Source organism: Miscanthus floridulus, chromosome 10 (assembly GCF_019320115.1).
Source record: "Miscanthus floridulus cultivar M001 chromosome 10, ASM1932011v1, whole genome shotgun sequence".
NCBI lineage: Eukaryota > Viridiplantae > Streptophyta > Magnoliopsida > Poales > Poaceae > Miscanthus > Miscanthus floridulus.
The window spans coordinates 129,865,654-129,878,559 of NC_089589.1; the positions used below are offsets into that span (position 1 = coordinate 129,865,654).

The following is a 12,906-nucleotide window of genomic DNA, read 5'->3' on the forward strand; positions in this document are numbered from 1 at the left end:
GAACAAATTTAAGGCGGAGAGTGCTTGCCTTGTGGGTGCATAGATTTTTGCCATATGGATGCGTATAATATACTTGTTCCCAATCAATAGACTACATTAATTAAAAGGGAGGGATGGGAACATACATGTTCTATAGTAAAACCTGTCAATAGGTTGAAATCATGCACACAACACTAGTACGTACTGTACGCGCGCAAGTCCTCACATCTCCGTTAGTTGTACAACGCATATAGAAATACACACACGTGCGCAAGCAAGGATACAACTAGTGCTGCAGTCTCACCTCTCCAGCTCGTTATATCAACACTCTGCTAATTCACCATATAATATTAATATTATCTGACACGCCGCTGTGTCCCTGTGTGGCCGGGAAAAATAAAAAGTTTTGCTCCCTCCTCATCTCCCCACGAAAGTTTGGCGTACATCTGTTGAGGCCAGCTGACATCTGTCGAGGCCGGCACCCTTTCCTTTCCTTTCCAGCACACACCCCGGCCACGCCGGCTTCTTGGCTTCTCATGATTTGGCAGTAGGTGGTCGATCGTATCTTTGCAACTGTCCTCTATGTGACAGTGTAGAAAACTGAAATTAAATCTGCCAGCAAGAGATGAGATGATGATCCCTGCCCCCGCGCGCTCCAATGGCAGAAAGGAATGTATAGGAACCTGATTTTCTGTAACCTATAGCCCAAGCGACAGAGGTGTTCTGGTGCAAGGCCCATAAACCAAGCGACGACAGGGTGGCTGTGCTCTGCTCTGCTCTGCTCTGCTTTGTCTCTGCTCTGTTATACTTCGTCCTTCCTCTCTTCACAGACATATGGTATATGTATACATACGATGAACCTCTGTCCCGTGCTTCCAAAGAAGTATGAGTGAACCATTATATTCCACAGTCACAGCTTTGCAGACAAAGTGAAGGCTCGTCTGTCTCCCGCACAAAGCAAGGGCCTTCATATATTGGTGCAGTGCAGGCGACAGAAGCAGAGGACACATATGGTGTTGCCACGACATTAGAGGAGAGGAAAACTCCATAATCGCCATTACATTGAGGAGGCTGAGTAAGATCGACCAACAATAATGATTGGGATGCCTGATTTCATTATCATCAATCAGGTCAGAATACAATGTTCTTACTGCATGTCTGCTTTCATCACCATACATTCGGTCCCATTACAAGATCCACGACTTCAGGCCCATTACTTGTGCAAATATATATAGGTCCATTACTTCAAAAAATATATATGGAGTGTACAAAGATACATGGTCAAGACTACAAGAGTGCAGGAGACGGTATCCGTAACCATGATTTGGCAGTATGTCGACAGTCTGCATGTGAACAGAGTATGTGTACTGCGTGCTGGAGACGAGCTTCTACCAAGCAGATCTCAGTCCCACTTGCCAGTGCAAGCTAACATCATGTGTCTGCCATAAGGATCCTGGATGCCTGCATACATTAGTTACACGATCAGTGCATAATGACACTTGAAAATACGTAATAATTTGAGAGAAAAAATATAATTACAAATATAAGAGATGATAATACACATACTTTGGCCAGACTTGAACAGGGAAAAGGTGAACACAAGCACTGTGTTTTTCTTTTGTTCCAAGACAATTGATTGTTTTTCTTCGGATGGGCAGGCTGTAGCCACACTTTGTCTAATCACCATATATTTTGGTCCAATGAAAGCTTTTCCTGCAATGAATCAGAGTATAAGCAATAATTACTAATATGAAAACCCACTTCCGGCCTAGTGAATTAATGCAATTACTAATATGATGCAGCTATGCAGTTACCAGTCTTCGTCTGTGTCTCAATCTTCGAGGCAGACAATCTTGTGCTTTCCAATGTGGCTGATCTTGTCCCATTCGGAGCTACATGGAGATGAGGAGGATTCGTATAGCTTCTTGTTGCAATCCAACTTGAGATACCTTGGGTTTACAGCTTGCAGGTATTCTGGAAGCGTGTCCATGGTGGAGTCCTCCAGTACGAGGCTGTCGAGTGCTGGTACACCTTCTAGAACCTCCAGCTTTGTGCAGCGAATGATCCTAATCTTCTGCAACCTGCTGTCGAGTGCTGTGATCTTCTTCAGCTCAGGGCAGTCAAACACGTCAAGTTCCACAACTGAAGGGATGTTCTCCACATGTGTCAGGTTGGTGAGCTTGTACAGCTATAGTCCTCTAAGAGTATGCATCTTGGTGCTGGCGAGGCCACGGAGGATGACGCTTGGAATTGGGGGCCAATACGATTGATGGCTGGCGCGTCTATGATGATCAGCAATTCCAAACTTGGGAGGCAGCACAGACCATCAGGGAGCTCCGGCTTCTTGGCTTCTCATGATTTGGCGGTAGCTGGTCGATCATGTCTTTGCATGTGTCCAAAACTGAAATCTGCCTGCTAGAGATGATGGATGAGCCCCCGCTCCCACAGCAGAAAGGAATAGGATCCCATCCCTCTGCATAAATAAAGTTGGTTACATCAGAGCTCATAGTAAGCCGTACTGCGCACGCAAGAGGATTTGATTCCATTGAGCTGTTGTTTCTGTTACGATTTCCTTCCTCTCAAAGCAGAGGATGTGTATGTATGTATGTATGTATATTGGTGCAGGCTACAAAGCATAGGATTAACATACAGTGCTTCCTGGGCTCAGAATAAATTATCTCCCCAAATATACGAACACAAGAATAAATATGAAACACGCTAGTGCCAGAGTCTGAACAAAATGACTATATCCAGCACTCTGCTTCACCATGTTATGACTCCAAGCGCCATCAGCCCAAGGCAATCTGTTGTACAGAGTCCTCCGTGTCTCGCTAGAAGTGAAATTTGGCCAAAGCAAGGGCAAGCAGATGGTACGAAATAGCCCAAACATATTGCAGCTGCTCTGCTCGGTTTCTGCACGAAGACAGTACATGTGAACAGAGCAAAGAGTAAGTGGATCAGGTCAGCGTACAGTACATCTTGGTGCTTGCTGTTTGTTACTGTACCACAAAAGATTTCTTCACCACACATTCGGTTCATTGACTTCAAAACAAGAAACAATAATATATATATGCGGTCTACAAATAATATATATTTGCATGTGTCGAACACTGAAATCTGCCTGCTAGAGATGATGGATGAGCCCCCGCTCCCACAGCAGAAAGGAATAGGATTTGACAAAGTTCGTTACATCAGAAGTCCTGCTAGAGATGATCCCATCCCTCTGCATAAATAAAGTTCGTTACATCAGAACTCATAGTAAGCCGTACTGCGCACACAAGAGGATTTGATTCCATTGAGCTGTTGTTTCTGTTACGATTTCCTTCCTCTCAAAGCAGAGGATGTGTATGTATGTATGTATGTATGTATATTGCTGCAGGCTACAAAGCATAGGATTAACATACAGTGCTTGCTGGGCTCAGAATAAATTATCTCCCCAAATATACGAACACAAGAATAAATATGAAACACGCTAGTGCCAAAGTCTGAACAAAATGACTATATCCAGCACTCTGCTTCACCATGTTATGACTCCAAGCGCCATCAGCCCAAGGCAATCTGTTGTACAGAGTCCTCCGTGTCTCGCTAGAAGTGAAATTTGGCCAAAGCAAGGGCAAGCAGATGGTACGAAATAGCCCAAGCATATTGCAGCTGCTCTGCTCGGTTTCTGCACGAACATAGTACATGTGAACAGAGCAAAGAGTAACAGCCTGTTCAGTTGGCTGGTTCATATGGTTGCTCGTTCGTGAAGAAGTACTGCTGGCTGGTTTGTGTGAGAGAAAAATACTATTCTGGCTGGAAATTTACGATCGTTTACGACAAGTCACAGCCAAACGAATAGGCTGAGTGGATCAGGTCAGCGTACAGTACATGTTGGTGCTTGCTGTTTGTTACTGTACCACAAGAGATTTGTTCACCACACATTCGGTTCATTGACTTGTGCAAATATATATAGGTCCATTACTTCAAAAAATATATATCGAGTGTACAAATATACATGGTCAAGACTACAAGAGTGCAGGAGACGGTATCCGTGACCATGATTTGGCAGTATGTCGACAGTCTGCATGTGAATAGAGTATGTGTACTGCGTGCTGGAGACGAGCTTCTACCAAGCAGATCTCAGTCCCACTTGCCAGTGCAAGCTAACATCATGTGTCTGCCATAAGGATCCTGGATGCCTGCATACATTAGTTACACGGTCAGTGCATAATGACACTTGAAAATACGTAATAATTTGAGACAAAAAATATAATTAAAAATATAAGAGATGATAATACACATACTTTGGCCAGACTTGTGTGGTCCAATGAAAGCTTTTCCTGCAACAAATCAGAGTACAAGCAATAATTAATAAATATGAAAACTCACTTCCGGCCTAGTGAAAGAATGCAATTTACCTGAACACACGCGCCATCTTCGATGCAGCCACGCAGTTACCAGTCTTGGTCTGTGTCTCAATCTTCGAGGCAGACAAAGTTGTGACTTCCAATGTGGCTGATCTTGTCCCATTCGGAGCTACCTGGAGATGAGGAGGATTCGTATAGCTTCTTGTTGCAATACAACTTGAGATATCTTGGGTTTACAGCTCGCAGGTATTCTGGAAGCGTGTCCATGGTGGTGCCGTCCAGTTCAAGGCTGTCAGGTGCTGGGACACCTTCTAGAACCTCCAGCTTTGGGCAGCGAGCGATCCTAATCTTCTGCAACCTGCTGTCGAGTGCTGTGATCTTCTTCAGCTCAGGGCAGTCAAACACGTCAAGTTCCACAACTGAAGGGATGTTCTCCACATGTGTCAGGTTGGTGAGCTCGTACAGCCCTAGTTCTCTAAGAGTATGCCTCTTGGTGCTGGCGAGGCCTGCTGGAAGACAGCTCAGCTTGCAGTTCATGATTTGGAGTCCCTCAAGACAAGGCATGGCTATGGTAGTTTCCACATCCATATGCTCCTCACAGTCGTTCCATTCCCACTCTTCCCACTCACATAGCCCAATCAAACCCAGATGTCTCAGTTTAGGAAACGGTATAGATGTACTAGCAGTGGAACCTCTAGCTGCCATGGAGGATGACGCTTGGAATTGGGGGCCAATACGCTTGATGGCCGGCGCGTCTATGATGATCAGCAATTCTAAACTTGGGAGGCAGCACAGACCATCAGGGAGCTGGGTGCAGCAAGGCAGGTTCTGTAACCTCAAATACCTTATGCTCTTAAACTCTGCCGATGCTGGAGCACACATCCAGTCTGGTAGCCGGCGACCAATGTATCCACGACTTCAGGCCCATTACTTGTGCAAATATATATAGGTCCATTACTTCAAAAATTATATATGGAGTGTACAAATATACATGGTCAAGACTACAAGAGTGCAGGAGACGGTATCCGTAACCATGATTTGGCAGTATGTTGACAGTCTGTATGTGAACAGAGTATGTGTACTGCATGAGTGCGTGCTGGAGACGAGCTTCTACCAAGCACATCTCACTCCCAATTGCCACTGCAAGCTAACATCATGTGGCTATGCCTAAGGATCCTGGATCCCTGCATACATTAGTTACACGGTCACTGCATAATGACACTTGAAAATACAACTAAGTGAGAGAAAAATTATAGCTACAAATACAAGAGATGATAATAAACATACTTATGCCAGAATTGGAGTACAAGCAACAACTAATTAATAATCTGGAAAGCAACTTTCGGCATAGTGAAAGAATGCGATTTACAATGGAGCTGTGCTGTCCTCAGTCTTCCTCTGAATATCCATCCGAACTTGTATCTGAATCTTCGATGCAGTTGATGTCGCGTTTTCCAATATGGCTGATCTTCTTCCATTCAGAGCTACCTGGAGATGAGGAGGATTCGTGTAGCTTCGTGTTGGAATACAACTCGAGATACCTTGGGTGTACAGCTCGCAGGTATTCCGGAAGCGTGTCCATGGTGGCGTCCTCCAGTCGAAGGCTGTCGAGTGCTGGGACACTTTCTAGAACCTCCAGCTTTGGGCAGCAAGTGATCCTCATCTTCTGCAACCTGGAGAGGCCGCTGATCCTCTTCAGCTCAGGGCAGTCAAACACGTCAAGTTTCACAACTGAAGGGATGTTCTCCACATGTGTCAGGTTGGTGAGCTCGTACAGCCATAGTTCTCTAAGAGTATGCCTCTTGGTGCTGGTGAGGCCTGCTGGAAGACAGCTCAGCTTGCAGTTTTCGATCGTGAGTCCCTCCAGACAAGGCATGGCAATGGTAGTTTTCACATCCCTGTGCTCCTCACAGTCGTTCCATTCCCACTCTTCCCACTCACGTAGCCCAGCCATATTCAGTCTTCTCAGTTTCGGAAATGGTGCAGATGTACTACCATCGGAACCTCTAGCTGCCACGGAGGATGACGCTTGGAATTGGGGGCCAATACGCTTGATGGCAGGCGCGTCTTTGATGGTCAGCAATTCCAAACTTGGGAGGCAGCACAGACCATCAGGGAGCTGGGTGCAGCAAGGCAGGTTCTCTAGCCTCAAATACCTTATGCTCTTAAACTCTGCCGATGCTGGAGCACACATCCAGTCTGGTAGCCGGCGACCAATGTATCCTCCTATCACACGTAGAGTCTCTAGGCAGGTTGGAGGGCAGAGCTTTTCCAAAACTTCCTCGGTCACACTCTGTTGTTGCTGCTGCTCTGCCTCAGCACCACTTATCCCTATAGTATGTCCACTTGCACTATAGTTCAACTCTAGATACCCAAGGTGGCGCTTGCTGCTAATCATGGCCTTTTCAGCCATCCGGCTGTCCTGCACCTTCTCTAGGAGGCCATATAATGTAAGATCCCTAAGCTGAGAGAGAGGCTCCAGCTCCTGCAAACTGCACCAGCTATTGCTTTCATCCATGTCCACATGTACTGGGAAGCCATAAAGTGACCTCAGATTTGTTAACTCACCAAACCCTTTAGGAATCACACTAACATTTGATCCGTTGATGTTAAGAGATCTTAGATGCAGAAGTCTTATGATGCTGCCAGGAAGATAGCATAGCCTCTTACAGTTACCAAGTGAAATGTATAGTAGGAATTTCATCTTGTGGATGTCATCTGGGAGCCTAGATATATCAGTATCCTCTAAGTGAAGGTATCTCAAGTGCTTCAACATAGACAGAGAGGGAACTAGTGTATCAAAATCGGCAGACAGTATGCACAGCACACGTAGACCGGAGAAAGTACCCACCGAATCACCAGGATGAAAGTTTACCCTAGAGTTTACAATTAATGTTCTAAGTGACTCGTGCCTTTGCAAAACAGCCCATTCCACCACTGATACGGTTTGTCCTATAGATAGGCGACGTACAAGCATCCCACCACCACTGGTAGTAGCCTGCTCTTGGCCAACCATCACAGCTGATTCTTCTCTTACCATATATTCAGCAAAGGATCGGACCACATCATGCATGGTGCACCTGTATCCAGTGAGAGAATATCTTTCCACAGGTTCTATAAGATTCCTCTTTATTAACTCTCGGTAATACTCAGTTGCTATGTCTTCTAACCCATACTCATGTGAACTGGTCCTACTCGCATCTGGTGTTTTAATAAATCCTTCACTTATCCACATTGCAGTAACTACAATCTGTCTAATTTCTTGGCCTTTAGGGAATAGTGAGCAGTACAAAAAGCACTGCTTTAACTGGGGAGACAAATCCTCGTAGCTCAAGTACAGCCGGTTGTCTAGTTCTAGAGGCAGTCCAGTCAGTGACCACGCTGGCATGTTCAGAACAGCTTTCCACTCATGCTCACTTGGGTATCTTGTGCTCAAGAGTCCTCCAATCACTTTAATTGCAAGTGGTAAGCCATCACAATTTTCAAGAATTTCCATCCCAATAGTTTTCAGTTGATCAATTCCATCTACCTGCCAACATTTAATTTAAAGCTTCTTAATTATTTCTAACAACTATCAGGTTGCTTATGTACTTCTCTAAGCAAATAAGCTTCTTCTGTAAAACAATGAAGCGTAGGTTGGCCAACGTATTGGAAGTGTACCGTCCTTTATTCGAAAATAAGCACAAGACCATGCTTGTAAAGGGCCGATTTCAAATGCAATCCGCATGAATGGGCGCAAAATCCCATAAGACTAATATATGGAATCCGAGCATTGCAATTGGGCTTTAAATGTTCTCTTTCGGGAAACAGGACTATACTATAGAAAGTTTCGTAGTGGCTTTCCTTGCAAAAAAAAAAAAAGTTTTGGTTTGGTTCTCATTGGTAGTGGCTACAGGAATCGGACTTTAAATGGTCTCTTTGCGTTTTAAATTTGTTGTGTGGCTTCTATTATTAGCTATAGGACGACTAGGATAGTCGAAAGTCGAAATCTGGGCATTATCTACTAGGACGCACTTGATGCATTAAAATACATTTATATGCAAACTTAGGGTCTTCGTTTTGGTTTATAAGAAATGGTAGACTGAGTAATTTAGTTGTAAATTTTGGACTACTTTACATTATGGTTTGTAATGGCATAGGTGGATAATTTAGACAAACGTTATATTTAGAGGTTACTGATTGACGAAATCCAAACATAGAGATATGGCATTGGGCCGAGCCCGAGCACGCCCGGCGCCTCTGCTTGGGATTCGGGGGCTCGCCAGATGGTGGCGTCCGCTTCCCCAACGAGTTCTCCGTCACGGCCAGCACCTTCGCTCCGGGCCAGGTCCTCAACTTCGGGAGTCTAGCCTACGTCGCTCAAGGAGGCTCCGCCCGCTCAAGTGTAATTTGACCATGGTTCTTCTATATGACCAGGACACTTAGATTGGCCAACATATTAAATGTGTGCCATATTGTAAAGATTAGCGGTAGGGCACTCTTCAATGGTGGTCTTTGCTAAGGGACACTGTTCACTGTTGTCTTGGCTACAAAGTACTTTTCAATGCTGGTAATTGGTTCTTAGACAATGTAGCTATTAAAATAATATTTCTAAGGACTACTTTGGTGAGAGAAGTTAAAAGTGACCAAAATGCACCTGACTATTATAATACAAACCTTTAATAGTTATCCAAAAATTCATAATTGCATATAAAGTTGGATGAAGACGAACTTTATATCAAAATTGTAGTGCTTAGTGAGATCTATAATTTTGTTGTAGACAAGTTTTGGATTGAAAATTATTTATAGTATGAAATAAAATTCCCAAATATTAAATTCAAAGTTAGAATATCTTAAGTCATTTAGAATGCTGAATATTCATTTTATTATTTTATATTTTTAAATTTGAAATTTAACATTTTTAAAACGTCTGTTCCAATGTTCGAAGTAATTTGAAATTCCTAAATTTTGGATTTCAAAATTTAAGAAGAGACTCTATATTACTTCAGATAAAAATTATCATCTACAAAGTTTAGATCCTACTGATAACTACAAATTTTGTATATACCATGTCAAGATCTGAGATCATTTATATTTATAGATTTTGTCAAAATTTGATAATTTCAAAGGAAGTATTGGCAACCTAAATAGTTTGAAACAAAGAATTTGTCAATTACAAAGCTATATATATTATTGAGCTCTACAATTTTGATTATATTTAAAGTTTATGTTCATACGACTTCATATGCAAAAGTTATGAATTTTTTAGATAACTATTAATTGTTGCGCTACAATAGTCAGGGTTATTTTGGTCACTATTAACTTCCACTATAATTGATGTTACATTTCAAATACCATCAAATTTCAAATAGCCAGATTTCATACGGAGCTAGCCATGCACTAAATCTTTCATTGGAGTGAATAATAGCTAACTTGATCCTAGTGTTTTGTTGTTACATTTGATTATTTCTTCTAGATCATAGTTTTACTGGTCTCCTTTTGCTACTCTCATAAGCTGGTGTTCCTAGCACGAATGCTTAGATTTAGTGGAACTCCGATCCATATGCTTTCTATCAAAATCAAGTATATAGCCTAGTTGTATAAAGTATGGATAGACAACTAACCTGATCAGGCTGCAGCTGCTTCTTGAGCAAAGACCAAGCATCATCATTCTCTAGAGGCATGACACGGTGTTGGTGCAGGGGGGCTTGCATCTGTTGGGGTAGGTGTGCAGATCTTGTGGTGACAAGGACCCTGCTTCCAGGTTGTTTCTTGCTAGCATTTCTAACTGGGACACTAAGCACGTCGTTCCACACTTTCTGGCTCCACACGTCATCCATCACTAGCAGAAACCTTCCACTAGACAGGGTGTGGAATAGGGTCTCCGTCAGAGTGTTTTTGTCCTTCTCAGCACCATGGTCGCCTCCAGCATGCTTGATTGCTGTCCTCAGTAGCTCAACCTCGTCAAACTGTTGAGTGATGCTTAGCCATATCGTCTTCGTCTTGAAGTGCTCTTGGATGGTTGCATCATTGAAGATCTTCTGAGCAAGAGTAGTCTTTCCCATGCCACCAACACCAATTATAGACACTACTTTGATGTTGTGATTATCATCACTTGAGGTTAGCAACTGAATGAGCTCCCTTGTATCCCTCTCTATCTGTTCTCCAACTATGGCTGACTCATCGACAAGTGAACTTGTCCTATAGCTAGATAACTCAGCAGCAGTTAGCTTCCTTGGCTCCGGGTTGGAACCGAGGCCAATATTGAACTTGTACTTGTCTGCCTCCTTGTGGATGCTTTCTAGCCTCTGGTTGAGCTCCTTGATGTGGCTGCCTATCTTGTGTGCGAACACAGGATTCCGCAGGCAGAAGAGCAATGGCTGGAAGCAGCTGGGCAACTTCTGTTCCACGCCGTCGCCACCTCTGGACTCCCTGCGCTTGTCGGCCTCGAGCTGGCACAGGTCGAGGATGTCAGTGGCGTCATACATGGCGTTGTTGAGCTTTGTCGACCATCTTTGCACGCTCGTGTCCGTGATGTGCCTCCTCTCAGCATCTGCCATGAAGGCTTTGAGGCTTTCCATGTTGTCCTCCAGCTTGGTGATCTCGGCGGAGATGCCCAGCACCATGGAAACCTCTTCTTGTGCCATGTCTGTTATTAGCTTCTTGACGTAGGGTGCCAAGGCATCCATGACGGCTGCCATGTCTCAACTCTCAAGCACAGTTCCTACATGAGCAAGCAATAAATCCTGAACCATTAGATAGATCCGGGATATCTACCAGCCCTATTAGTGAGCTGTAACAAATCAGTAGTCAAGGTAACTAAGTGCCAAGGTGCACTATTGTAGATTGATTTCTTCGTCAGCTTAAACGTACGTCATCTATAATTTGGACTGTAAGGACTCTGTTAAAGCCAGGATGACCTTATAGATTGATATCTTCGTTAAGCAAAACAAGGATTAGTTAACATGTCATACTGATGAGTGGGTTCATGTTCATGATCTGAAACCTTTAGTGGTTAATTACATCGAGAAGAGCAGCTAGCAGGGCTTCGGCCCCTCCAGTTTTCTCAAAAAAAGAAAAAGAAAAGAAGAGCAGCTAGCAAGGACTGCAGATCGAGTCTGTTTTGCTAGGTCTCTGAGAACGAATCAGATCAGAAAGGAGCTACCTTGAAATCTCGGCGTTGAAGACGGAAGGGAGGTCGGGTGCAACAGCTTCTGGAGTGGATCTTGTCGGTGAATACGGAGTTGAGTTCAGGGACGGCGGTTGTGGGATGGAGACTAGGGGCTCAGAGACGGAGTAGAAGATGACAGGCTTGGCAGAAGGAAGGCTGCTGCTCCCTTGTGCTCGACTCCTGCTCAGAGAGAGAGCTAATAACCTCCCTCGTGATGATGATCATCGATCCGTGACCGTGAGTCGTCAGTCATGTACAGTATATTATATAATATATAAGCAATAATTAAGCATCTTCTTTTCTAAAAGCTTGGCAGTCTAGAACCGCAATACCCTGCAAGCTTGTATTTGTCTTCATCCAGCGCTTAGTGGCATGGCATCTCTCCATTTGCTGCTACATGCATGCATGTGAGCATATGGAATAAAAATAAACTTTACTTGCAGCATGAATTTTTTTATTCAATCTCCCATTCTCTCCTTCACTGTCGGTTCATTAGGCACTTACTCCTCTTTCATCACTCGGTCCTGTCGTCCCCCACTATTTATCTCGCCTGTTCATCTCTCACTCGATAGATCTAGTATTTCAGTCTCATCCTTCTCACTTCGAGTCTGGAGTTGCAAAACATTTGTTAATGCCACACCACTCGTATCTTAGCTAAGTGCAACAAATTATACAAACCATGGTATGTACACCGTTGCCAGCACGTCAGACTTGTATATATATAACTAGAAACAAACAACAAATAATGAGATTAGAACGATAAACTTGTTCCATGTGTACGTCGATGTACTATACTGTATAATAATAATATAAGCTGCCAGTGCTTTTTGTGCATGGCGAACCGCTGTCATACAGTCTTTCCGCATGGAGCTAGTAGCTAGTATGGTTGCGTGCTTAGAAAAAAATATATTACCTACTAGTGCTTGGAAACACGAGTCACATCATCATAATACATTAGTTGCACGAAACAATCTTTGGTACACAGTCAACGTCAGTCGTCGAGTCGACGACTAAACTTTTCATACGTGCTGACTGTATAAGGGATTCCAAAAAATTTTGCGTAGTACCCGTCACATCGAATCTTGTGGCACATGCATGGAGTACTAAATGTAGACGAAAAAAAAACTAATTTTACAGTTGGGTGAGAAATCGCGAGACGAAACTTTTGAACCTAATTAGTCCATAATTAGACACTAATTATCAAATATAAACGAAAGTGTTACAGTAGCCAAAATCCAAAAAATTTTGGATCTAAACGGGGCCTAACTTTTCCTACGTCTAAGCGGCCCGTTAGATGAAGATTATGATGTTACACAGTTGTTGTAGTACTCTCACAAGGCAGTGTACCTACATACATACACAGTCGGCTCAATTGCTGCCGTTGCTTCTAAAAACACTTTTAATTTGTAAATTATACTTCCAAAACCA

General features: G+C 43.5%; 1 protein-coding gene and 1 long non-coding RNA gene across 3 annotated transcripts; both read right to left on the reverse strand.

Moving 5' to 3' along the window:
• Positions 1–1,141: 1,141 nt before the first annotated feature.
• On the reverse strand, positions 1,142–2,174 carry LOC136485690 (uncharacterized). The gene is made up of 3 exons (XR_010766519.1): positions 1,794–2,174; positions 1,546–1,692; positions 1,142–1,440 (listed from the first exon to the last, which is right to left on the reverse strand). It is a non-coding gene; the product is annotated as an uncharacterized lncRNA (long non-coding RNA).
• A 1,769-nt stretch (positions 2,175–3,943) lies between these two features.
• On the reverse strand, positions 3,944–11,703 carry LOC136485691 (putative disease resistance protein RGA3). Of its 2 annotated transcripts, XR_010766520.1 has the most exons (6): positions 11,473–11,703; positions 9,932–11,031; positions 5,616–7,857; positions 4,380–5,512; positions 4,266–4,301; positions 3,944–4,160 (listed from the first exon to the last, which is right to left on the reverse strand). XR_010766520.1 is itself a non-coding variant. In XM_066482534.1 (3 exons), exons 2-3 carry the CDS (start codon positions 11,006–11,008, stop codon positions 5,716–5,718), a joined length of 3,219 nt encoding a protein of 1,072 aa, XP_066338631.1. In that variant the 5' UTR covers positions 11,009–11,031; positions 11,473–11,703; the 3' UTR covers positions 5,523–5,715. The 2 variants fall into 2 exon arrangements, 1 of the variants encoding a protein (XP_066338631.1); XM_066482534.1 differs by lacking the exons at positions 3,944–4,160; positions 4,266–4,301; positions 4,380–5,512 and having other exon boundaries at positions 5,523–7,857.
• Positions 11,704–12,906: the final 1,203 nt, after the last annotated feature.